This window comes from Hippichthys cyanospilos, chromosome 3 (genome assembly GCF_059441005.1).
Source record: "Hippichthys cyanospilos isolate Australia breed blue-spotted pipefish chromosome 3, RoL_Hcya_1.0, whole genome shotgun sequence".
NCBI lineage: Eukaryota > Metazoa > Chordata > Actinopteri > Syngnathiformes > Syngnathidae > Hippichthys > Hippichthys cyanospilos.
In genome coordinates, this window is record NC_142371.1 from 17,888,555 (window position 1) to 17,914,778 (window position 26,224).

At 45.2% G+C, this 26,224-nt stretch overlaps 3 protein-coding genes across 6 annotated transcripts in view; 1 reads left to right on the forward strand and 2 right to left on the reverse strand.

Moving 5' to 3' along the window:
- Nucleotides 1–5,901: 5,901 nt before the first annotated feature.
- On the reverse strand, nt 5,902–17,953 carry gsk3ab (glycogen synthase kinase 3 alpha b). Its single transcript, XM_088411235.1, has 10 exons — nt 17,597–17,953; nt 13,461–13,648; nt 13,302–13,385; nt 12,373–12,483; nt 10,943–11,073; nt 9,627–9,831; nt 9,453–9,548; nt 8,746–8,932; nt 8,588–8,665; nt 5,902–7,566 (listed from the first exon to the last, which is right to left on the reverse strand). Exons 1-10 carry the CDS (start codon nt 17,769–17,771, stop codon nt 7,499–7,501), a joined length of 1,323 nt encoding a protein of 440 aa, XP_088267361.1. The 5' UTR covers nt 17,772–17,953; the 3' UTR covers nt 5,902–7,498.
- Nucleotides 17,954–18,890: 937 nt separating this feature from the next.
- Nucleotides 18,891–24,526, forward strand: znf526 (zinc finger protein 526). Its single transcript, XM_088409587.1, has 8 exons — nt 18,891–19,032; nt 19,918–20,241; nt 20,795–20,934; nt 21,019–21,120; nt 21,211–21,923; nt 21,990–22,134; nt 22,745–24,064; nt 24,146–24,526. Exons 2-8 carry the CDS (start codon nt 19,962–19,964, stop codon nt 24,290–24,292), a joined length of 2,847 nt encoding a protein of 948 aa, XP_088265713.1. The 5' UTR covers nt 18,891–19,032; nt 19,918–19,961; the 3' UTR covers nt 24,293–24,526.
- The window catches only part of cicb (capicua transcriptional repressor b), a 39,577-nt gene continuing 37,828 nt past the window's right edge, over nt 24,476–26,224 (reverse strand). For all 4 annotated transcript variants that reach the window (XM_088409586.1, XM_088409585.1, XM_088409583.1 and 1 more), the window contains exon 21: nt 24,476–26,073. In XM_088409586.1, the coding sequence (XP_088265712.1) occupies nt 25,814–26,073 (260 nt within the window). In that variant the 3' untranslated portion in view covers nt 24,476–25,813. The remainder of the gene's footprint in view (nt 26,074–26,224) is intronic.

A 26,224-nucleotide genomic window follows, 5' to 3' on the forward strand; every position in this document is an offset into this window, starting at 1 on the left:
GAATCATAACAGAAGTTATTTTACACGCAATCCAATGTGGCACAAGCACTCACATTTTATGCTAAAGTGTAAAGTTAAAATTCAATAAACAATACTAACGTAAAATGTGAGGTTGTTTTTTAAATCTCCTTTTCGAAATAAATTAGTTTGATATATTTTGAGTTGCACGTAACACTATTTAAATGTTTAGCCATTTAAGTATCTCTTTCGAGAAATATTTATTTTTAAATTGTTTCCATAACAAAAACGATGTCATTTTGGCACTTGCTCTTTTGTACGTCATGAAATACGGTGGTTTTGTTTACTTTTTTCCCCTTTATCAAAAAAAAATATGCATAAAATCCATTTTTACGTTTGGTCTGACAGAGGGAGGATTTTTTTTTCAAGCGACGTAAACCTGCAATAGATCATAAATCAAAATCTATGTAGTAGATGTTGGACGATAAAATTTAATGCCACGTAACGTTTTGATTTTATGTCATTTTGTCTTGTCAAATTTGGAGGGCGGGCAAAAGGGCGGGACAAGTGCTGATCCGGGACCAATCAAATTGCTGTTTCCTGCCCTGACTTATTTTATGTTGCCTTAGTTTCCCTTAGACCGAAAGTGTCCAAATTCCTAAGTAATTAACGACATATTTAATGAAACATTGATTACATTTAATGAAACATTTAGACAATGAAACATTTATTTAATTAACGAAACATTAAAGTAAACGCTTTTATTTATTTATAATAATATTTTATGATAATTTATAATATTGTTTGAGCGAGTCTTCCTGAGTAGGACTGAAAAAAAACAGGGTGTCTGTGCTTTAAAATTTTAAGTCCTTACTATCTCTGACAAAAATAAATGTTGGCTACAAAGTACCTTTTTTTTGAACATTTTTAAAGAGACTTATAATGGGGCTGCAAATCAAAAGCGCTTTTACAATATTTCTGACCTTCACTGGTCTTTAACATTTCTTAGGGGAGTTTTTAACAACAAAGCTCAGCACCCGTTCATACATTCAGAGTGCATGGCTATTTAAGCACTACCAATTTCTTTCTCACACACACACACACTCCGATTACCTCAAGGCCGCAATTTGAAATTCAGACAAGATTCCTCAGTAAAAGCGCAGTAGCTTTTAATGAAGTCTGGCAATGTGCAAGGACCTTTTTCATTCTTTTGTAGAAAGAACATACAGTATTTATGCGCTGGCTCGGTTCTGGCGCGCACTCTGCTGACTCCCGAGTTTTTTTTTTTCTAAACGCACATGCTAAATTAAACGTTTGTCCTCACGCGGCCTGACCCATTCATGAATTAGCCTTTCAGGCACAGTTGTGCAACTTAATGAGATCCGGTAGAAACGCTGGGGCAGATATTTTGATTTTACGGTTGCAGTCAAGACTCTGGGTTCGAACCTCAGCTCATGTTTTCTCTTCGGGGTCTGTTGGGTGGCTTCAAAAGGATAATCTTATTTTCGATATGTTAGCCTAAATCCATCTATTTGTGCAGTTTAGAAAGAGTCAGAAGGGATTTCTGCGGCATACGTGAGGTTTTAGCAGGGTACCGGCACATCTAATTCAACTCGTTTTAAAAGTGACGGAAAGAGTACATTTTCTTTTCAAATTAAGAGCAAATTCATGGGAACATGAAAACACTTATTGCTAAAACGTGTTTTACTGACTTCTTTGCAAAATCTCCCGTGCTTCTATTTCGTTAAGTTTCATATTGATGTTAGAAGTGTTAAGTTGTTATAGGGGACTCCATTTTCCGGCAGACCAGCCAGAAATAAATCAAGCTACCTTCTAATTCTCGTGAAAAAAAAAAAAAAAACATTTCCAGAGATACCATGACAAATAGAGATCGTGATACTGTTTTATTTTTTCATCCCCCAAAAATGAAAACCCACGGTTTATGCGCCGTATAAGGCGCACCGGATTTTAAGGCGCGCTGCCAGCTTTTGAGAAAATTGAAGGCTTTTAGGTGTTCCTTATATTGCGAAAAAATCCGGTACAACAGGTGGTAAAAGGAAGTAGGGGATAACGTATGAAGATGGCACTTCATCACATTAATGTTCCTTCTTCAAGGTTATTCCGCATTGTGAGGTGGTGGATGCTGAGAGTGTCTGTGGCCCATTTTGGCCGCAAGCCAGCTCTTTTAATACCCATTTGGCGTCCGGTTCTGCAGTCTGGTAAGAGTCGCTCATCCTCCGCGAGGGCACGCTTCGATTGACTCGCCACTCAGTAAATATCTCGGCGGATGCGGAGCAACGGGAGCTGCCCGCCCTCGCCACATCACCAATTTGATAAGCGTCGAGCTGGTTGATAAACACAAGGGGGAGATTGGATAAAACCGCCGTGCGTGTCCAAAAAAATCAGTAAAGTCACAAGGGACGGTCAATATTGTCTTGATGGAGGGGAAAAGGAAAATCACGTCAGCAATTTGGAAGCGGCGACGACGCCAAAAAAGCGGAGTCGGCAGCTTTTGGAGAATTTTTGCTGATCGCCAAAGTTAAATGTTTGACTGTGTGCCTTAGAAAAGGCCATAGTTTGCCTTTTTGTGCAGACGCCAGTCAAATATTTTGATCACGCAATCATCAAGCTGGTGAGACGAAAATTTCGGCCAAGGTATCGTCAGGGTTGGTTCGCGGTCGCAAACGCTGGCCCGAAGGTTTTTTTTTTTTGTGACAAGAAACAAACTGTCGGTGAACATTCGCAACCTTGAACGAACCCTTGACGTAAACACCAATTTGCTCTCTCCGCCGACGCTTGCCAACATCCGCCCCAAAGCGTCCTAAGGAAAATCCATACTTCCAAGTTTCACCACTTTACCAGTCCAGGATCACAGAGAAAATCAAGAAGATCCCAGCCTACAGGAAGTCTTGCTTGTGGTTTAATGACGTTCAATCAAATTTCACTGGGATGGGACTCGAGCTCACATTGACTGAAAGACCTGGAGGGATATTTTCACGTGACCTCGCCTGAGCCTAGGGTCCAAAGTCGCACAAATCTCCAGGAGGAGTCCAACAGAAGGAAGTCTTCCAATAAAGATCTCTGGAAGATCTCCAAAGTCGCAGTGTCAAGTTGAAGAATCAATCTACTTCCCCGAAGCTAAAGTGCTTAGAGAGGAAACCAGGATGGATTTTTTTCAGATACGGGAGGGATCCACCAGTTTAGACTATAATCTGGTGCAGATATCTGCTCAGGATGGATACCTCCAGAGCCCTCCTCTCGGGCAGTTTCTCAGTGATTCAGACTGATTCCTCTAAGGTGCGATTTTTAAGGAGGGCTTCCATCAATCGATGCTACCCTACTTGTCAGGCTAAGTCTCTGAGTTAGAGTCCTCTCGGGCACTATTTCTCCCAGCGATTCTCAGTTTGTCTACAGGTATAGCTTTCAAGAAAGATGGTCTTAGATTGCGGTGAACTCCTGAAATATTTGATCACTCTTCCTACCATCCAGCGTAGTCCTAACTAGAGAGATTGTATCAGACTACCTCCATTAGATGCAGTTTTGAGAACATCAAGTTCACGTCGGTATACACGCCCAGACTGTCCTGCTAAGGTCGTACTTGGGAGGATTCCATCCTGGTGTGATTCCATGAGACTAGCCCTCTCAGGTAATCTCTCCTGGTGGGAATCGTTATTCATTACCCGTCTCAGTCACTGAAAAAAGAAGCACTTTGCGACACCTCAGGTGTGATCTTCCACGAGTGTTTAGGTCAATTTGCCTCCACCACCTGAGGGGCAATCTCTTGTAGAATTTCAATGCCCTTCCTACCTCAAGTGGAGTCTTCAAGAGGGAAAGCGTCATTGTTTACCCTCAGCTCACCTCTTGAGGATTCTATCACTTTGGGTTTGGAGTGTATGGCTATAATTTCAGACAAAGTCCACTTCTTCAGCCCCTTTACAGATTTCCAACTGTAATGGCAAACAAGTATTAGTACAACACTTTGTTTGGTTAAATAGACCCTTTCACTTTCACGAGAACCATTCGTGTTCTCAGATACCGCCTCCCCGGTTGAACAGAGAACTGCTTGTTTTGTGTGTTGGGGTCTGGTTTTCATCTTATAGGCGTCCACTTCATTGGGTAAGAATCTTCACTTGTACCTGTCCCTTCACATGGTCTTAGAGAACGGCAGACTGTTGTGTCGTTGAAGCTTCAAATTCAAGAAACCTAAATAAAAGAAAGTTTGATTTCCATTATCGAGCTTGAATAAATGCAGAACAGTGATCCGGTGGTCTAAACTTTAGGTAGTCTCCGGGAAGAATTCCACAAGTTGGGAGAGGATTTCCTCGGGTGAAATCGTTACACTGATTCAATCGGTTCAAATCCCGCTCAAGATTCTGTAAGACTGCTGGAGGAGCAGTTTAGCCAACCTCGAATGCAGTACAGCGTTTCCCGCTTTGGGAGCAATCTCAATCTGCGGGCCCTCTGGTGAAATCTAGCTACGGAATCATCTAGTCTCAGGGACTTTTTGTTAGTTCCCCCCACCCCACCTCAGGTGCAGTCAGCAACAAGAGTATTCTATCAGTCTCCCCGCCTCAAGTGGAGCCACTTTTGAGGTCCAAGCTTCGGGAGAATTCCCTCAAAGCGTCCCCTTAGGTGCGATCTCTCCAGGATTCAATTTGTCTTCACACTTTGGAGGTTTGCCTCAGGTGAGCGGATTCCATTATTTCAGCTCTTCCTTCCCGGGTTTCCTGGTTGTTCACCTAAGTCGTGAGCTGACATGTCTCCATGAGCGAGCGGAGCTGCGATCGCATCTTTTAAAACAACCTCCAAGCACATTAAAGGCCAAACGCTTCATCTTGTGTGATTTCAACTGAAGTTCAACAATGGAGCCAAAGAAAATGACAGGGCTTGAAAGAACAAAGTATGGCAAGCGCTGAAAAGCAGCTGGAAAAAAAACAAACTTCAAGATGCTGCCAATATCTATAAATATTCGACAAAGAATGCAGAAAGATCCTGCAAACCCCGAGACTTCATTAATAACTACTATTCCTTTACAGAAGAGTCTTGGGTGAATGAAAAATGATTGCCTTGAGACAGTCCATGTGAGAGAGCTTGGTCTAAGAATTGTCTATGTACTTTAGATGTTCGCTCAAGCCTGTCTGTGACCCAACTATATTTCCCGCATTATGAGGTTCACCGAAAAACTGACACCAGATTATACAGTGCGTAAACTGCGAGTTTTCATTTTTGGGCTATGAAAAAAGCCACTCCTGCAGTTTCTATTCTATGTGCCTTATAATGCGGTGTTGCCCTATATAATGAAAAGTTTTAACCCTTTAGTGTCCACAGCGGCCGCTTTCCGTGGCCAATCGTCTAACCGGGCAAAAACGGCCTTCATTAGGCACGCGTTTTTCTATTTGTAAGTGCTAAAGAGGCAAGAATTTATGGGATTTAAAAAAATTTGAGGCGCCCTTTCGGACTGTTTAGACAATCGACCGAAAGCGAACGCTGCGCCCAGTAAATGGTTAAAATAGGCCATTCGTTGAAGCTGCACCTTAATCCCGTGCGCTTTATAGTACAGAAAATTCAAAGTGAAATCAAAATGAAAGTTTTTGAATAGGCCATTCATTAGAGGTGCGCCTTTATAGTGCATAAAATACGCCATCTAAAATTTTGACTAATGCTCACACCACACAAGCATCCATAAATGTCAAACATCTCAAATCTATTCTTTGGGGTTTGAATATTTCACCTTAGTGAGTATAAAACTTGATTTTAGCGCATTTTTTTTCCTGACATTCTCTTTCGACCCAGTCAGCGTGATGTGACTGAACACAAAGGCGGCAATCATGTCACGGCGTTCCCGCAGCGATCGCGGGAACGCGACACCTCCATAACCGCTGCGGCATGATCGGCGGCCCGATTTCCGCGGCGCAATTAAAACACGAACCTGTGGAGCCGCCAACAGTTTCATCACTTTATTAATGAGTTGACTTATTTATAGCGACAAACAAAACAAAAAAAAGTCTCTCTCTCCTTCCACCCCTCTTTCCGCATCCCCTCCAGTCGACCGCTTCGCTGCGCTCTCCACAAACGACGAGTGTGTGTGTGTGTGTGTGGGGGGGGGGTGGAATGAATAAAAAAAAAAGTAACATTAAAGAAGCACGTCGCGAAACAGTGGAGTAGAACAGGAGGCGCTCGGACACAGGAGACGGTCAATGGAAGATTCCGGTTCCACTCTTTTACTATACGCACACACAATTCGATACTTCCGCCCTACACACATACAAACGCGCGCGCACACACACAACAAGTCCTTGTAACATTCTGTTCACATTGAACAATTCCATGAGAACGGCCCGCAGTTTGAGTACAGTATCTTGGATGTGACAAAGTTTTCTGCCCTACTACGACTGAATCATTTCAGAAATAATATACAAAGAAAAAAACATCCCCAAAACAAACACACAATACAATAAATAAAACTAAGACAACAACGACAGGCAACGGGGGAAGTCATGACGGGAGAAATGGAAGGAGAGAGTGACTTTTTTTGTTCCGATTTTTTTTTTTTTTTTTGCCCTCCAGAACCAGGGACGAAAAAATAAGTATTACCGTATTTACAGACTGTGACGGCAGATAAAAGTCTGGTCGCTTGGACGCGCCATCTACTGGAGGAAAATAATATTACAAGAAAGACAACATAATAATAATAATAATAATAACAAAAAAATAAAAGAGGTTGATATTTACAGGTTAGCTGTGTTGTGGAGGAGGAAAACCACAGGGAGGGGGGACGGGGGGTGGGGGTGATGAAAGTTCAAGGTCCACGCGACAGGAAGCTGAGTGCTTGCTTGGGAGGAAGAAGCTCTCCGGTCAAAATGGTGATGATGATGATGATGAGGTTGGACCCGTTTTGTTTGGCCTCCTGAAACACTGCCCAGCTTACACGATCAATACATGAGCTTACAATTATTATAGGAGGCCCCTAACTCCCACATTTAAAAACAAATGAAAACAAGGCAAAAGAAAGGAGAAAAAAAAAGAATGTGAACGGTGGCTGCAGTGTTCATAAAACTTTTCAAATCGCCTCATGTCATCTAAAAATGACACCATCAGCCCAAGGTCTGACTGCTTAAAGAAAAAAATGGACTCCGTTGTTTTAAAACTATGGAGGAGCAGGGAGGGATTTGTACCATTTGGGGGGGGGGGGCTGTGATTGTCATTCTCCAAAAGCCAAACGGCCGCTCCACATAAAATGAGCTAAAACCAAGGTTGAGAATAAAACATAATAAAAATCTTGGGAGTGGGCTCAAAAGTCCATAACACAGACAATGCATGTACAGCCCCAAACATCCCACAGAACCTGGACTTATAAAGTCAGCTTATATATAGATAAAGCCTATCGGGGGGGGGGGGAGAAACGGCAATGCATGGCCTGTGTAATTGTGAACGTGTGTATAAAGTCTTTCTAAGTGTTGAGAGGAAGAAGAGGCGAATGGGAAGTGAAAACGAAAAAAGAAAAGAAAAAGAAAAAGCATGGCAGGGTGACGTCGGCCGTTCAGGTACTGTTGTTGATGGAGCCGGGCACCGAGCCGGGCTGGGCGGTGCTGTCTGACGCGCTGCCATCTGTAGAGCCACAAAGGCATTGCATTTTGTTATGTTTACGAGACAGGTTTGCAATAATGTTAACTTTTGGTTGAAACTCATTTCTGCATACTGTTCACAACGTCGAATTGTCTGAACATTTAGCGCAGGAATTATATTTCAGGACCGTATTTTCCGCACGATAAGGTGCACCTAAAAGCCTTCAATTTTCTCAAAAGATGACTGGGCACCCAATAATCCGATGTGTCTTTTACACAGAATAAACAGAGTTTTCATTTTTTGGGGTATGAAAAAAAAAACAATCATTTAACTGCCATGTAAATTCTACAGTATTTACCTCTGCATTTCAGAAAGCTCAGAAGAAAGCTCGATTTTATAAAACAAACCCAAAAAGTTTGTGCATCAACATAACAATACATTCTAAGGCTTTTGGTTGCAATTCCATTCAAAAATTTAAGTTGAATGTTTAATTGAATGATAATTATATTCTTTTAAACTCTTGATTGGTCTTGGCAATGATCCAAACAGTCTTTAAATGTAATCAAGAAGTATCCCCCCTCAATCTTCAGATAGTAATTTCCACAAATCTTTATTCTTCATTCCTGATTGTCTATTAATAAAGTTTGAGTGAGTTATCTAATTGTTTTGTTGACATTCCAGTTAGCACAGCTCCATCTAATGAATGCATAATGCAAAAGATTGTGCCAAAAATATGGTACGTCAAACCTTCTTTACATGCATGTTTGTTGGATTTGTTACTTCCATTCAAATCATGATCACCCGGAATGAGTGGAATCAACCCCCCCCCCCCCCCCCCCCCCCCCCAAAAAAAAAAAAAAAAACAAAAAACAAAAACAAAAGAAGCGGCCAAATATCTGGGTCATTTTCACCAAAAAAGTGTTGTTTCACAATCACCAACCCATACGATCCTTTTCTTAAAAACGGACCCAATAATGGTTCGGTCCTTTTCTGGCCCATAACTTGGTTATTTTTAACCCGCGTGTTTTTAGAGCGCAGGGTGTGAGCATGTTCTTCCACATACCATGTGAGGCAGGCGTTGTCTGTGCACGAGCGTGAGGAGGAATGAGCGTCGAATTCAACTGCGGCTGGATGGACAGCTCTGAGGAGAGACGGCGCAAGGCGCGCGTTACACACTTTTTCGGGCGTGGCCGGCCACGGCGGGCGCTCATGAAAACCCACCCACGGGACTGAAGTTGAAGAGGAGAGGCAGTTCCCGCCCGCTGGGCAGGCGGGTGTTGGGCTGGCGCAGTTCGTCGAAGAAGGCGTGCGCGCACGCCTCCAGCGGCGACAGGCGGGTCACCGGCGTGTATTCCAGCAGCCGAGAGCAGAGGGCGATGGCCTCTGGCGGCGTGCGGGGCTTGAACACCTGAGTGGAAACACAAAATGGACGTTTTCAGAAATACATAAAGAATTTCCTTCAACAGAGTGCTGGTGTGTAAACATAAAAAGGAGAAAAATGATTTGTTGCAAACCAAAACAGCAGCACCCAAAAATACCGCAATTCCCCAGACATAGGACGCACCTTTAATTTTAGGGCCAAATTCTGATTTTTTCTATCTTACTGTGTATAGGACGCACCGACAGTTTGCCGGCAACGTAAAAACTATATGAAATCAAGAAAACTATATAAAATGATGATACTCGCTTGACTAACTGAATTGCAACCGATACGATTCAGGATTGAAAACAAATCATGCCATTCTGCAGTTGAGTACATCCGACGTTATGGTACAGTGCGCAAAAAGCGCGTAGGCGGTCCAGATGCTAGCCGCTCATCCTTTTAAGCGGCAGAAGTCAAGAGCCATTGTCACGTGGCGTGAGGTCAAGCGAGTTTGGGCGGTGATATTGATTAGACTCCCGTGAGTCATTCGCCATTAATGAATCACCTTTGTCCACGGGTGAGCTTTAATCTGTGGGAATTTGAACTCGGTGTAGTTCGGGTTCATCTCCCGGATCTGCTCCCTCGTCGGCGTTCCGAGAACCTGACACGGGGAGAGTCAAAAATGATCTTCCTTCTGGCGCAATTTCCGACACATGGCTCATGCCCTCGACGCGGGTACCTTGATGATCTCGACTAGCTGGTCCACGCCGCTGTCCCCCGGGAAGATGGGCTGGCCCAGTAGCAGCTCGGCCAGCACGCAGCCGGCCGACCAGATGTCGATGTTGGACGTGTAGTCCGTGGCGCCGAAGATGAGCTCCGGGGCGCGGTAGTACCGCGAGCAGATATACGACACGTTCGGCTCGCCTCGGACCAACTGCTTGGCGCTGCGGGGACGACAGAGGACAGATGCTTTTTGTTTTTTTTAAGTCGCTGTAAAAAATGTAAAAACACGAAGAGTAATTCTCCAAATTCTACCATTTGAACATTAGCAAAAGATTTACAGTAAGACAAAACTTCCTAACTTCAAAGAGGAGGCTAACTGACTCAACTCTGCAGCCAATCATACTGCAGGTGCTTAAAAATCCCCTCAGAAAATACGAATGAAACGTTCATGACAAGGGATGGACAGTCTTAGCGGTTATATAAAAAAAAAAAACTGAGGTTTTAAAACCACAGTAGACTGTCAAACCAGTAATGGGTCCATGCCAACTCACTGGGCCACATGCTCTACAATTACAGCAGGCTTGAGTCAGCTCGTGGCAGTCCGCAGTAATTACACCATAGGAATCCAATTTATTTCTTTACATTTGCTTTTACTACATTTTAGGAAAATAACAACGTTGTGTTGTTTGTGTCGGGAGCAACAGACAGACGAGTCAAGCTGTTAGGTAGTGCAGACTACCAACCTAGGCATCCATCCGTGTCATCATATTATTTGGTCAACTAAGGTTGAAGTTGGCCTTCTCTGGTGTGTTTTATTGTCTTGCGAAGCATTACCAATTGTTGCTGGCTTGACCATTTTTTTTCTGACGAGTTCAATAATAAGCATTGCTCCGATTTTACCACCTCCATTGTTTTTCTACAATACAGCGCTGTACTTGCTGAAACCGATTAATAGCATTTTAATTTACCGTATTTGCATCCACGCGCCCGCCCCCATAACTGCAACAGTACAGTATGTTATTCCATATACGTATAGTACCGTAATTTTGTCATAATGCTGTACTTTTAGTAAGTAACTTGATAACTTACTGAAAATGACAACAATTTGAACATAAATTGACAGTTTGAAAACTCACTTATCATTCGGCAAGTTCAAATGACTGCAAATCCAGTCCAACATCTGATCCCGTCAGGGTTTATTTTCAACAAAGGACAAAAAAAAAAAAAAAAGTGGGCGAGCAAAACAAAACTTGCACGCAGAGTCAAGACAGCTGACGCACACGGCAATGGAAAGAATGTTGCCGCTAAACGAGTGTAACGTGTGGCGCTAACCTGCCAAAGTCGCAGAGCTTGAGGATGGCTGTCTCTGGGTCGACCAAGAGGTTTTGGGGCTTGATGTCTCGATGACACACGCCCTGGGAATGGATATAAGCCAGGCTCCTGAACAGCTGGTACATGTACACCTGGGGACAAGGACACAATGGTGAAATGCATTACAAAAAAAAAAAAAAAAAATCAATATACTGCTTTTTATTTGCCGTCTTGTGACTTTAGTCCATTTGTACCCAGTCTTGACTTGTGCGTGACCTACACCGAAGCTTGAGTCAACCAAGGCTGTGGCTTCCAACTGTGGGTGGTGGCGGCGGGGTTACCAATGACTCACACTCTCCTACGCTTTTGCAACGACTTTGAGAGAATTATTAATCGTTGATCACTCCCTTTTCTCCCCAAAGACACTCATGACATGCGTGGGCATTTCTTCCGTGTCACAAGACCGCGGTATTTGGCAAAAAAAAAACGTCTCAGCAAGACAAAGGTTTGCATTAGCCGCGATTACAGACGAGATGAGTGAATATGAGGCAAGTTGCTTAAACGAGGAGAGCAAGCGAGATGTGCTGTGGCGCAGACGTCGCACCGGAGGCAAACGACCGACTGACTAAGCCGCCCGCGTATGTCTTAACGCCTTGGGGGAACCTGGGGCTAAATGAAGGTGTGAAGTGGGCCATGAGACAGTGGGAATGTTCTCGCTGCTGTGATACGCGCAATCAGCGCGCAAAATCACCCTTTAAAAAGCAACAAGCGTGCAGCCAAAGTTGTTTTCCCTCCTGCGCAGCGTCTAATCCTTTAAACGGGAAAACACCCGCTGATTCATCCACCTTTAGCAAACAAACTCTGCTTTTCGACAAATTCAAATTGAAACTTGAGACGTGCCCGATTCTTTCCGTCTGATTCTTTTAAAGAAAAATCCTGTGGAAAATATTCAGACACAAATCATGAGTGTTGATTTAAAATATTCAAACAAAATTAGCATTCATAGTTTGTGCAAAAAAAAAAAACTATTCATAGCTTCTGCATGACCTGCATATAGTCAATTTTTAGCAGAAAAAAAGTTTTTTTTTAGCTGTTGACTGAAAATGTCATCATGATACTGAAGTCTGCATCTTATACACAGCTGCGTCCTATATTTGGGGAATTACAATATTTATTTTTTTCTGATATCTTCAAGTTAGGCTAAAGCAGCGGTTGGAACTAAAAGTGTTAGTTATAGACAAAATACTTACTTTTTTGTCCTTTTAAATGTCACAATTAAGTAGTTAATACCTATTGTAAACATAAAGTGTAAACCACCAATCCAGCGTCACTTTTGCAAATACGATTTCACGATCGAGTCACGGTCTTCAAATCTAGTCAAATTAATTTGATTTACTCCCAGCCCTGGGACATTCCACCATTTTGCGCGCGTGTGCGTGTGAGAGATTTACCTTAACATAAATGATGGGGATGGTGGTCTTGGCCTTATTGAAGTGCCGAGCCACCCTGTACACCGTCTCGGGGACAAAGTCCAGCACCAGATTCAGGTAGACTTCATCTTTCTGTACACGACATGCACAGACAACTCATTATTATGGAAATAAACAGGTAAAACACGCGTCCCTCTGGGTACGAAACGGCCAATTTCTCCCGAAAACAGTCCGCATTAAACATAAACCCGGCTTTACGACAATACTTAACAAAAAAAACATATCTTTAAGTTCATATCTACTTGTGGCTAAAAAAGCAAAGCGTCTGTAAAATCTACGAGCGCCTTGGAACAATGTAGGCAGGAGCTTGTCCAAAATCCTGTTGTCCCATCTTTATTTCGGGCCCATTTCCTCTCTTTGTATTAATCCTGTCGAATATTGTTAAGAGTGGCAGAGGAAATCAGCTTCTTCCTTACAAGTACGACATGTTGTGGGTCAATGGGGGAAAAAAAAAAATACGCTAACAACGAGGGCTCGGCCGATATGGATTTTCTGCATATGGGTCGTGTTGCAAAATAAATAAACGAATGGAAGACTGACATATATGATGAGCTACAAAAAAACACTTCATTGTGTTGCTTTTTTTTTTTAAATTGCAAAAGGTGCAACTGTAAGAAGGCCATATTTTGCTGCTTAATGTATACTCCACAAATGCAACTCTAATCAGAGTATTGCGTGTATACTAGTGGGCCCGTAGAGAAGGTGTTAAAAAGGTATTGCATTTAAATATTTCATATCAAAGATCATTTTTTTGTTTTATTGTTCTAAAATGACGTGATATCTGCATCCGCTCACCGAAGGATACCCCTGATGTACAAAAAAGTCGATACGATATCGAGAGTGATTAACACCGATGAAATGACAGCTATTTGACTTCAAACACTACACACCTTTTCACCGCTGGAGTAGAAGAAGTAACGTAGCCTCACAATGTTGCAGTGGTCCAACTTGCGCATAATTTGCAGCTCTCTATTCTGCAAGGAAAAAAGGAGCGGACAAAAGGGTCAGGGAACGAGGCACGCGTTGGATCCAAAATGGCTTCCCCTCACCTTGAAGCGTTTGTCTTGGAGCACTTTCTTGATGGCCACCATCTCCTGGCTGTCGATGAGGCGCGCCTGGTAGACCACGCCAAAGGAGCCATTTCCTATCACCTTGATGTCCGTGTAGGACACTTCCTGCGGGCGGTCGGGGCCTTGGCCCGGCGTGGCCACTACGGTGGTCAATTTGCCGCTGTCACCTGGAAAAAAAAAACAACTTTCAGAAAAGGGGAAAAAAAAAAATTCTACATGCTAAGACACTGAACATCCCCACCGCTGTTCAGATCATTCGTTAATTTTAAAAAATGAATAATAAACTTAATGCATGCAAAGATTGAAATATGAATTACTGGTAGAACATTTGATCGTTATACCTTGTGCCCATACAACCTTTTCACCGTCGATGCCGATTAGGTCATTGTAAATAAATTCTTATTCACTTGTTTTGCTTCATTAAAAGGAAAATAAGAAAGAGAATAGTTCAGAATATTTAGTTAAAGGTAAACATTGTTGCATTTTAAATGCCAGTTTTAAACAATTCCTATCGGTTGTTTTTTATAAATGTATTTACGATAAAAAAACAATGATGCACTTTTGTATTTTACTAAACAAATCTGGTACAATGTCAATGCAATTTGTGTTTAAATAATTCATAACCTATGTTTTTTGCAAACACATTTCAATATAAGCAATTATATTAGAAAATAGAGATAGGCGAGTGGGGCTGCTACCTGACCTTCGGTCACGGTATCAGTATCTGCCATGGTAGCCGATGCTAGTATCAGCTTCTCTTTATGGAGCAGTTTTACGATTGCGGGTTAGAATTACAACTGAGAAAAATGGAAAAGTAATTCCATTCAAATGTTAGACAAATGTTGTATTAAAATAGATGTCTTTCTTTAAAATGACCTGCCAATTCTTAAAAATTGAGAGTACCTATACTGGTATCAGTCTGAAAGAATATGCCAATACCAATATTGCATTGTCCTGTCCCAATATCTCTCCGGTACGATATTAGCAGGGATGACACGTGCTTTTCTTAATTTCTGTATAAAATGTTGCAAAAGAATTGACCGAGTGATACTACTCCAAATTCAAACAAAAACAGTCAAGTTACAATCGAATATGACGGGTTTATTCTACACTTTTGGGTTGCATAAATTCAACCATGCTGCACTCGAAAACAGAAACAAAAAAATGAAATGAAGGACACCTGTCTACGAGTGTGAAATATACATTTTGAACGTAGACCCATATAAGACTGATTTCTGTCCTGATATTAAACCAATCAGAACATTTTAATGGGGGCGCATGTCATGTGAGTGACCTTTTTTGACGTAAGGTGTTTAGGTGAAAAAAAAAAAGATTGTTGTGTGATTATATTATATGCAGTAAAATGTCTCCCAAAAAGTCCACTCTGGATCTAGCACCTTTCAAATCACACCAATGTGATCCCGTTTGAGCGAGCGCTACGCGTGTCCACAAATCGATGTGGCGTAATCCAGGATCAGATTATGTACGAGGAGGTGATGTCCTCTGGGGCGGGTACAAGGTGTGCGTCTTGAAACTAGTCAAACAGTGTCACCGCCGGGCTGATGTTTGACCCAAAAAACAACAAAAAAAAAAAACATAGCGTTTGAGATCAAACAGTAACTGACAGAGTGGCGAGGGGGGGTCGAGAGCCATTCGATGAATCGACACCACGAGCGAGCGCTGACATTGGGGAAGGAGAGTGCCGGCGAGCGAGGCGCGGACCCGTCCCCAAAGCGCTTTTTTTTTTTTTTTTTTCACAGCGGCGTGATGAAAACGATGTGGACAGTAGCACAGCCACAAGTGCTACTCCATTTTCCCCTCGCTTGTTCACTTTTCGCGTCTCAACAGGACCCTAGCGGATCAACGCCGCGCCTCAAAATGGAGTTGGACGCCGCATCATTCCCGACCAAAGGCAGACAGACTTAGCCAAGACAGCGCTTGCGTTTCGCTACGCATTTGATTGCGTTGATGGCTGCATAATTGCTCCAATCTTTCACCTCGTCTTACATCGGATTTCCAACCACTGATGTTTTCACACTTGCGTCTCTATTTGAGAAAAACCGACATGGATTTTTCAGATTCCGATTATTATTATTATTATAAGGCGCTTTATTTGTTGATTTGTTTGCAACTAAATTTTAGACAACGTACATCATCGAGGAAGCTTCCGGTGTTCATAACTAGGGCTTAAAAGTTAAATGAAACCTTAAACTAGAAAATATCTCCTTATAGTTTTCTCCAGTGAATCAAGTTCTTGAAAATTTCAAGATAACAGAAATGTTAACTCATTCAATCCCAAAGACGTATTTACACGTCTTGAAAACGTCCACACATTGAATCCCCCGGTAGTAATTAAGATGACTTTTTTCATATATTAGTGCAAAGAAGAGACTCATAAGTTTATTGTATAAATAAAAAATGAGGTAAATGTCTAAAATCCTTGAAAATGATATGAAAAAAAGTCTTTGGGATTGAATGAGTTAAAATGTCACTAAACTGTTTCAATTTCAAGCAAAAACAAAAGGTGCAGAGTGTTCCGAGTGTCGACACAATCTTTCAAAGATGTCTGAAAATTTAAGGTGTACCCCACCTACTGTCCCCAGCACACCTGCCGATGAATGGATAAATTAATCGATCCCTAAAATGAATGCTTTTAAATATATTTATTCTCGGAGAACAGATTTTTTTAAAAATGTACATTACAATATTCATCAAAATGCCAATACCCATTTTGGGGTGTGGCAAAACAACTTTTCTAGTAAAATTCCAGAATGCACGGGTACCCTAATAAAGTTGCTCTTTCTTGAAGTTGTTGTTTTGTGTGAAGCCATCACAGAAAAATTGCAGCGATGGAAAAACGGCTTCACCTGCGGTTCTCCTTTAAAAGTTCCCCTGCTTCACTTCTGCTCAAAGTGAAGTCAAAGAGAAAGCTATTAAAATATAGAGCAGCTGTGTCATAGTCGCCCATTTAATTATGAATGTAACAAAAGATCAGCGGATTTGTTTTCAGATTCAACATAGCTGCTGGATTTTTATTACAGGCTACAAGTGATACAATTCGGTTGATTTGTTCTCAAGTGGCACAATCTGGAACAACGCCGTCTTACGAATATGGATGCAAATTTGACAGGCATCGGACATCTGCCAGATTGGAGAGACGATGCATTTTTGAATCTGTGAATCATACAGACTATGAGATATTGGGGGATCATTGCATAGCTTTAGAAACGAGTGTACCAAAACATCGCTGAGCTAGAATCTTCATTCAAACAGGGCAGATACACAAAATTACTTGGTCAATTATTTTCAAGATGAAATCTGTCAGTCATTACTCAATTTAGCATTGTAAAATTTTGAGATTAATCTGAAATGAGATTTTTCTAAATACTAAGCACACTTTGAGAGACTACAAGCTTTTTTTTAAAAAAAAAAATTCTGTCTCTGTGGTATACTCATGATTTAAATTCTATTTGTGAAATGACAATCAAAAACATTGGAAGTGGGCGACGACGTTTCGTGGTTTTCTTCTGACATTTTGGTGGGTGGGTTTAATAAACATTTTTTAATGGATTTTAGGCAATCTGGGTCACTTGGTACAGTGTGGTAATTGAGTGATCAATGTATAATTTATTCTAGTTCGATTTAGAATTGGCATAGTTTTAACAGTAACTAGTCGAAAGGTATGACACGATTATTTTGTTATATGTTTCAGCTCGTTAACGATAAAGGGACGCGAGCTTCCCTAAATAACCAGCACGAAGGCTAATGCTAACTGTTAACCTAGCTAGGTGACGTTCAGGGGAGTCGAGGAAATTGAAAACGCCGATATCAACGAGAAAAATATGTTTGCTCGCCGAAGAAAACTAGAGTCTATATCGGTGTAAAGTTGACGTTAAAGGTTTCTCGTCGCAGGCGTTTTAAACTGTGAGAAAAACACGGCTGACGCTAGCTGGCTAGCTAGCTCAAGTTAGCTAAAAGCCTGCTAGCTCGGCGACTGTGATCGATATGATTTTAACTAAATGTCCACAACGCCATCTGGAAAAAAACACGGAGGAGGCGTCGTTTGTTACAAAGTGTCTGACACGGGGTGCGGTCATTTAAAAAAAGACACTTACGGGGTAGTTTGAGGTTCCCGAAGCTCGTCGAGCCGCCTCCGCTACTTTGCGAAGCCCCCGACTTTCCTGTCGCGCTTCCGCCGGCGACTGCTGATCCGACGCCGGCTGCAGCGGCTCCGGGAGCTCCGGGATGCTCGGCGAATGAGCTGGTCCTGGGCCGCCCGCTGCCGCTCATATTTGTGTGAACTAGGGCCAGGGTTAACGACGAACGTTATTGACAGCCGGCCAAGTCATTCAGGGCGATCGTAAAAAAAAAATCCATGGGGATTTAAAAAAAAAAAAACTACACTTACAGCGTTCTTACAGCTTTCTGCCCCGTCTCCCCCTTTCTTCCTCTGTACAGTACAACGACGACGGTGGGGAACTGGGGAGTTGACGCACCGTGACGTCACGCACGCAAAGGGTGATGGGAAAGTGAGTTTCGACATCCTTGTACCTGGCGGTGCGAAATGAATGCGAAATGACGTTCATTTTCGTTATCGCTAGCCTAGCTATAATCGCCAAGTGTATAAAATAATGACTATAAAGCGATTCTACAAAACTACAAAATGGGCAGTTTAATAATGAACTAGGATCTATAGTACTGGAACGTTACCAAAGAGTGTGTTAAATTTTGCAAGAAGGGTGTTTTTTTTTGTTAACAAATTACTCATGAGCTAAATTACATTTACCAAAACACATGCGCTGTGAGAAAACGACACAACTAAAACGTGGCTACATATTGCGGGCAATATTTACTCAATTTACACGCAAACCTTTTTACACATTTGAAATGTTTTAATTTTTCATGTCAACTCAAAATTTTCTGTTTATTCATCTTTGTTCATTTAGATTTTTATATTTTTCATATCAACTAAATTCTTTATGTGTGAATTTCATTCATTATTAAAGGTCAATTCATTAATATTGCTTGTAGCCTTATTTTAATTGAGTAAATGTGACGTTTATTTCTGACGAGCGTTGCACGCCGTGTGATTGGTAAGCGAACCGTCCAATGACAGGTTTAAAGACTGGTGCTCTTCCGCGTAGTGGGCGGGGTTTCTCATGTTAATAAAATGGCCAAGTAAAATTATGGTCAAATAACGCTCAATTTAACTAAACCAAATCATGAGAATCCCGCAAAATGCCTTATTTTCTTATTGTTTTCTTTTGAACAAATTATTGCGCAATCAAACAACTGTAGCTAAAACTACAATAACCACCACGCATAGCGCGTACGATTGACACCCACAGCGTCCAATCGCAATTTCAGGACTTTGAACACTTCCAACTATTGGGCGGGACTCGGTTTTACAAAAATGGAGGCAAATGACGCGTTAACGTCTTCCTAGATCCCGTGAAATAATCATTTTCGGCGATCGTCCATCACATTCTGCGTTTCTCGTCCCGCAAAACGGCGTCGGAGGAACCGGACTGGAGCGGAGCGTGTCAGACGTGTGAGTGACGTGCGCCGATGTCTACGCCCGACGACAATTAATGAGGGAAAGAAAACAAGAAGGGCCCCTGCCGCCTTTGGCTCGTGGAGCTCCGGCCAAAAGTGGCTAGCGCCGCCTGACGGACCGCCCGGTGCACCGGGCGAACGGCGTCAGGAAACTGTGGTGCCGAGGAGGAAAGAAAAAAAGCGCTCCTCACGAGCTAAACATCAACAGATCATCAGATCGACCTTTTTGGGCTTTAAGCTAACCATTGCAGCCGCTGGCTCAGGAAGCTAATAGCAAAAGCCACTTTGCTTGCTAATTGCTAAGTCCGGACGCGGAGTCTTTGTATCGAGCTTACCAAATTGCGCCGAATATCACACACACACGGTGCATTATATAGACGTAATATATATATATATATATATATATATATATATATATATATATATATATATATATATATATATATATATATATATATATAGGCGCCATTCAAATAACAATATAATCAATATTAGACGAAATAGGTCTTTTTTTAAAGTGTTTTTTGTGAGTACATTTTGTGGATAAAAAGTTCTAGTCATGTCAGTACTTGGTGTCAGTATCAGTGACTACTCAAGAATTGAGTACTAATCTCGTTCTCGGAAATTAAAGTGGTATCGGACATCCTCAGCATCATTGCTGTTTTTTATTTGTTTATTATTTTTAGAGAGGACAGAGAATAGTTGCTTGTAATTTTTGTCTACTTGTGTTGCTTCCCCGTTTGTGATACCATAAACAATGTCTAGTAGCATCTGAACCGGATTTCTGTTTTATATTACAAAACATTTAAAAGACAATCGAATGCTTTTTTTCCGAGCTGTCCTTAAACGGGCTTCGTACCGTTTTCCATGTTTTTGACAGGTGCCATTTTCCATCCCATTGACTAAGAAAAAGCTGGGGACATCATGGAAGCAGAGGGCGTGTGCGTCGGCACGGAGGCGCCCGAGGAGGTGGGCGCGGACCACCAGTACATGTGCAGCGAGTGCTGCCAGCTTTTCAACACCCTGGAGGAGGTGCTGATCCACCAGGAGGTTCACACGGGCGAGGAAGCGGAGGTGGCCCGGGAATCCGACGGCCATCAGTACCAGTGCCTGGAGTGCGGCACGCTCCTCGTGAATTCCGAGGAGCTCCTGCAGCACCAGGAGATGCACATGCGGCTGGCCGGGATGGAGGCCGAGCAAGCAGGTAGCACATTTTTTCTCATTTTGATATGCTGGACCGGGTCTGCTTTATTGGACTTTGGAACGACGTTTGGCGTGGTGTCTCTTGGCGTGTTTTATTCAGGAACTGCAGAAACTAGGAAATGATTGGCTTCACGTTCCAAGTCATTTGCTCTTAATTTGAAAAGAGAAATGTACTCTTCCTGTCCTGTCATTAAAAGGTATAACAGTGATCCCTCGCGACTTTGCGCCTCCACTATTGCCCCCTCATGGGAAAAGAGCTATATTGCAACCTATTTTATACAAATTACAACTTTTGCCCTCAAAATCTTTGAATATTGTTTTTATGAACCATTTAAAAAAACGTCGTGATGGAGAAATTGAAGCTTCGTGAAAAAAATTCCCTAGTACCACCGAGAGGAGTAATAAAAAATTCACAAGTGCTTCACGAAGCTTCGTTTGTCCATCACTCATAAAATGCGAATAATCGCAATTCTAACAAGGAAAACACGATTCAAAAAGTCGATCCTTTCGAAAAAAAATTCCATTCTTTACTTCTGTGTGCGATCCCTTGTCAGAGGTGCCCGAAGATTCTGGTTCGCAAGCGGTCCAGTACCAGTGTCTGGACTGCCTGGCCCTGTTCGACTCGTCGGATACGTGGTTCGAACACCGTAAAAGCCACAACGGCAGCACCACCAGCACTCACACGGAGATGACGGTAAGACCGAGACGGGAAAAAAAAAAAAAAAAACTTTGTCTGACAGCCCGTTGGAAAAGTTTACTGACGAGCGTCCGATCGCAGCCGCCGGAGTACGTGCTCCATGCCGACGGCACCATGGTTCCTGTCAACAACATGCAGAACTTTGTGCCGAGCGAGCAGCTGGCCGGGGAGATTTTGGCGCAGGTAATTGATACCTTCATGATTACCGGATTCTGGGCACAAGTTTTTATTTTGGGGGGACGAAAAGCCAGATTAAAAACTTTGTGCCCGCAGGTGCTGGCGCAGCAGCAAAAAAAGAAAGTGGCGCCCGCCCCCAAAGCGCCGCCCCGGTCCTCTCTGCTGCCCCCGGTGACGCCCGCCCCCGGCTCGGCCACCATGCACCTACAGATCCTGACGGCCCGAGCCTTGGCCGACAGCTCGGGCAAGGGGGCCGGGGCGGCGTCCAAACGGGGCGCCCCGGTGAACGGCGCCGCCCGCCAATTGGAGCTGGTGTTGGCCCCCGGAGCGGACGCCGACACGGCGGCCATCCAACCGTACGAATGCTCGGAATGCTCCCTTCTCTTCCAGTCGCCGGAGGACTTCCTCCAACACCAGGGGGTGCACTTCCTGGCTCAAGAAAAAGAGAGCTCGGGCACGGGGGTCATGAGCGGCGCAGATGAAGCCGCCGGACCGGAGGAATCGGCGGACGGGTCGGATAACGCCGTACGGCGAGCCAACCGGTTCGCCGGCCCGGAAAAGAGAACGGCGGGGAGGGCGGAGCCTCTGCAGTGCTCTCTGTGCAGCCGCACCTTCATCTCGGCCAACCGCCTGAAATCCCACCAGCGCGTCCACCAGAGGGGCACCCACCAGTGCGCCGAGTGCGGCAGGGTCTTCAAGAAAGCCGGCTCCTTGCAGGCCCACCAGCGCAACCACCAGGGCGTCAGCAGGTACCTGTGCGTGGACTGCGGCCAGGGCTTCACCACCGAGATGTCCCTCCTCGTGCACAGGTAAAGCTGGCCGAGCCCTGGCCGCGCACCCTCCTCGTCCTCACCCCCCTTGCGTCCTCCTCGCAGGAAGTCTCACACGGCCAGCCCCTTCCACAAGTGCCAGTTCTGCAACAAGACCTTCACCAACATGACAAAGTACCTTTACCACCGACGGACGCACGTCAGCCTGGACGCTTGCGGCGCGCCTGTCCCCGCCGCCGTGCCCACCATGGTAGTCCGAACCCAAGCCAACTTTAATTCGTGGTCATGAAGCCTCATGAAGCGCTTGCTATATTTTTTGTCCTCTATGTAGATGCGGAGTTATGGTATGATTTTGAAAAACATCTCGTGGGCCGGGTTAAAAATCTATGCGGATCGTATCTGGCCCGCGGGTCATATGTTTGCGCTCTTGGTTTTAAGATAAAGGCTTGTTCCGCTGCATCTGGAATACAAGGGCGCCACCTAGAGGATAAAAAGAAATCCAAAGTGGTTCACCAGGCTTCATAATTTCTGACTTCTGAATCAGTTAGGTGGAAAATGTGTTGGGTATTTAATACAGTTTACAAACAACGGGCATTTTTTGTGACTGGTCCCCCTTTTGAACCGTTTTCAAAAATGGTAAATGTTATCTTCATAATTTGATATAACGGCCCGCTGACAAAAATGATTCATTTGTCAGTTTTTTAAGAGATGGGCGAGCAACGACAATAAATACGGCTAACCGCCGAGACCAGCGCTCCACTTTTAAGGAATCCGTACTCTCGGCGGCCATTTTATAAAACAGGGAAAATAAAGAGTATTTGTGATTTGCAAGAAAAAGTAAATCTGCGCTCCCTCTCCAGATGAGCGCCAACCCCCGCCGAGCCTCCCTCTCGGCTCTGGCCATCCTGCAGCGAGCCAGGGAGAAGAACTCCCGGTTGATGGCCCCGCTCACCGAGGAGGAGATGGAACACATTGACCGGGAGGAGGAGGAATCCGCCGACGCGGGCGCGGACAAGACGGGCGAGCCTCCGGCCCGAGAGAGCCCCGGCGCCCAGGAAGTCGCGTCGGGAGGCGACCAAGGCGTCTCGGCGTGCCGCTACTGTCCCAAGACCTTCCCTTCGCCGCTGGCGCTCCTGCGGCACCGGCGGGCGGCGCACGAGCCCAAGCGCAGCTTCCTGTGCGGCGTCTGCGGCAAGACCTTCAAGAAGCAGATCCACGTGCGCAACCACATCCGCACGCACACGGGCGAGCGCCCCTTCCAGTGCGCCGAATGCGGCAAGACCTTCTCGTCCCTGGCCAACCTGGGTCGCCACGCCCTGATCCACGCGGGGGTGCGGCCGTACCGCTGCGAGGTGTGCCGGCGCACCTTCTCCCAGGCGTCCGGCCTGCGTCAGCACGGCCTGCTGCACCAGGAGGGCGGCGGCCTGACCTGCCCCGACTGCCCCGCCGCCTTCCGCTGGCCCACCAAGCTGGCCGCGCACCGCTTCGCGCACCACCCCGGCTCCCCCGCGCCCTTCCCGTGTCGTCGCTGCGATTCCGGCTTCCTCACCAAGCGGCAACTGGTCGCCCACCGTTTGGAGCGACACCCCGCCGAGCCCCGGGCCGCCGGATCCGCGCCGTCCACCTCCGCCGCCCCGCCCGGAGGCGGCTTGGACTGCGACGTTTGCGGAAAGAAGCTCAACTCCCCGGCCAACCTTCGGCTCCACAAGCTGAGCCACCCCGGGTGGCCGCGCGGCGCCGCCGCCGGCAAATCCCACCGGTGCCCCGTGTGCAGCAAGCTCTTCGTGTCCAGCTCGGGCGTGGCGCTCCACCAGCGGGTGCACACGGGCGAGCGGCCGTTCCCCTGCCAGGTCTGCGGCAAGCGCTTCCGGCAAAACGCGCACCTGCGCGAGCACCTGCGCACCCACACGGGCTCGCGGCCCTTCCGGTGCGACTTGTGCGGCAAGGCCTTCGTCCAGAGCATGCACCTGGTGGAGCACCGCCGCACGCACACGGGCGAGCGGCCGCACGTCTGCCCGCAATGCGGGAAGGCCTTCAAGACCTTCTCCAACCTCAGGAACCACAAGAAGACGCACCGGCCGAAGCCCGACCGCGACGCCGCGGCCGCAGGTCTTTCGGCGGCGGAACCGGCCAAGGTCCAGCCCCGCCTCATGCAGATCCAATCCTCCATCACTCAGCAGGTTCGTATTCGGCGCCGCTCGGCCCTACGACGCCCGCGATCCAAAGCGTACCGCATCACGCCATATCTTTTCCCGCCGCAGGGCTCCAACACCATCATGTGCAACGAGTTCGGGGAGACCATCGCCATCATCGAGAACGGCGAGGGCGGGGCGCTGCCGCTGGAGCAAGCCCTGGAGATCTTTCACACGGCGATGGAGAACGCCGCCAACGGAATACACATACTCTGAGCGGCTGGTGGCGCTCGCTCGCAAAGGTTTTCGTTTAGAATCTGGAAAAAGACACGATCTCAGTGGTGAAATGGAACTACGGTGAGGAAAACGTACATGAAACTCTTCACGTGTCGACATATTCGCATTGTACCTTATGTGACATTTTTTGGAAGCGTTTTTATCATGTCTGATTTTTGATGTGACACCAGTGGGTCTGGACAAAACGGGGGATTCAATAAATCAATTGACTCACTTTGTGCCCTGTAGAAGTCATTCACATTGTCACTTTTTTTTTTTTTCCATTTAACTGACCACCTAACTTTATTGGCATACAGAAAGTTACAGATACAAACTTAAATTATTCATATAAATGTGTCTTTTTTTGGATACTGGAACAGCCAAACATGAACACAAAAACATTAAAAGCCATATATTTTTGTGTGTGTGTGTGTATGTGTATTCCCCCCCCCCTCTATGTCTGCTTTTGAGAGTCCGGTTTTGTGTTCGTTGATAAAAGGTCCATATATGACGAGTGTTACAGTATTTACCCACCACGATGGAGTGTTCTGCTCCAACAGTTCTTGTTTGGATTGTGAGCCTTTGGGGGGAGGAGAGGCATAAAGTGACAAAAGGAGGAAGAAGGAAAAAGGAAGTTGAGTCTTGAAAAAATAAAAACAATGGAGCTTGTTAAAGGGGAGTTAACTCATTCAATGCCAAGGACGTATTTTCACGTTTTTTTTTTTTTTAAAGAGTCCAGATATTCAATCCCAGATACTGAAGTATCGATTTAATACTTAAGAATCTGGAAATTAACGTACTTAAGTATCTGGGATTTAAAGTCCGGACTTTAAAATAACGTCAAAATACGTCCCTGGCATTGAATGAGTTTTAAAGGGGGTTAATGGGAAGACAAAGCACAGAGGGAGGGTACAGTGCATGCCTCCAAAAATGCCAAAGAGAGGGCAATGAAAAAGTAAGGAATAATAATTAAGTCAACACAACGGTTAAAACTGAAAAAACAAAAAAAGTCCATAAAAATGTCCATGATGGACCAAGCTCCTTCCTTCATGCGTAACCAATCAGAGGCACGGGAATGTTTGCTTCCTTCAGATGACGACGCAGGGGACAGCGGGGAAGATGGCACAGCCAGGAGTCCGCCTTCTGTCACCTCTGCGGTCCTTTTTTTTTTTTTTTTTTTAAGAGCTTTCCGGAAGTGGCCCGTGGGTCAGCTGATAAAGCGACCAATGGCGCCAGTGGTTCCGGGTTGAGGGATGGAAAAAGTCTTGGGGGTCCCAGCCCCCCACAATGTCAGCAGAGATTTACTGGATGTGACTTTGCAATCTACATCCAGGAAGAAAAAGACAAAAAGTCTTTTGAATGCCGATGAGCACATTTGGTCTTTTGGAACATCTGCGAGAAAGTTCCGGAATCTCAATACAGTTGCCGTGGTTTGTCCCAACTTTTTTTTTTTTTTTTGGTTCTAAACGGACATCTCACTGGTCTTCCTGACAGAAGCGGGAACACGAGTCCAAACGTTCCTCATCTGGAAGAGTCCTGCGAGTCGCAGGGATCGTCCTCGGCCCCGGGTTCGGCGTCCTCGTCCTCTCTCCCGGCTCCGTCCCCCGACTGGGCGCCGGAGGGTCCGGGCGCCGAGTCGGCGGCGACGGCCAGACAGGCGGCGTCTGCCGGGGTGGCCGTCTGCATGATCTTCTGCCGGACCTCCCTGATCTTCAGCTGCAGACACACTTTGGTGGGGAAGATGTCCGAGTACCTGGTCTGGAAGGCGGCCGTGGCCTGGGCTGCAAGCGGAGTACAACGTCAACAACGCCCGCGCTCCGTCAAAAGCGAGAGGGGAAGGAAGCTTGACTCCCTGTGTTCGCGTGCGGAGAGGCCGCCCGCCGCTAACCAAAAGGGCAGCGCCCACTCGCTCATTACCGTAAACTCGGACGG

Excerpts from the sequence above, each read along its gene's own strand:
- gsk3ab (XM_088411235.1), bottom strand. The coding sequence starts at position 17,771 with ATGAGCGGCAGCGGGCGGCCCAGGACCAGCTCATTCGCCGAGCATCCC. Across the intron at positions 13,386-13,460 it reads TCCAAGACAAACGCTTCAAG|AATAGAGAGCTGCAAATTAT; the intron begins GTGAGGGGAAGC and ends TTTTCCTTGCAG. Across the intron at positions 7,567-8,587 it reads GACAACGCCTGCCTCACATG|ATGGCAGCGCGTCAGACAGC; the intron begins GTATGTGGAAGA and ends GTGGCTCTACAG.
- znf526 (XM_088409587.1), top strand. The coding sequence starts at position 19,962 with ATGGAAGCAGAGGGCGTGTGCGTCGGCACGGAGGCGCCCGAGGAGGTG. Across the intron at positions 21,924-21,989 it reads ATGTCCCTCCTCGTGCACAG|GAAGTCTCACACGGCCAGCC; the intron begins GTAAAGCTGGCC and ends TCCTCCTCGCAG. Across the intron at positions 24,065-24,145 it reads AATCCTCCATCACTCAGCAG|GGCTCCAACACCATCATGTG; the intron begins GTTCGTATTCGG and ends TTCCCGCCGCAG.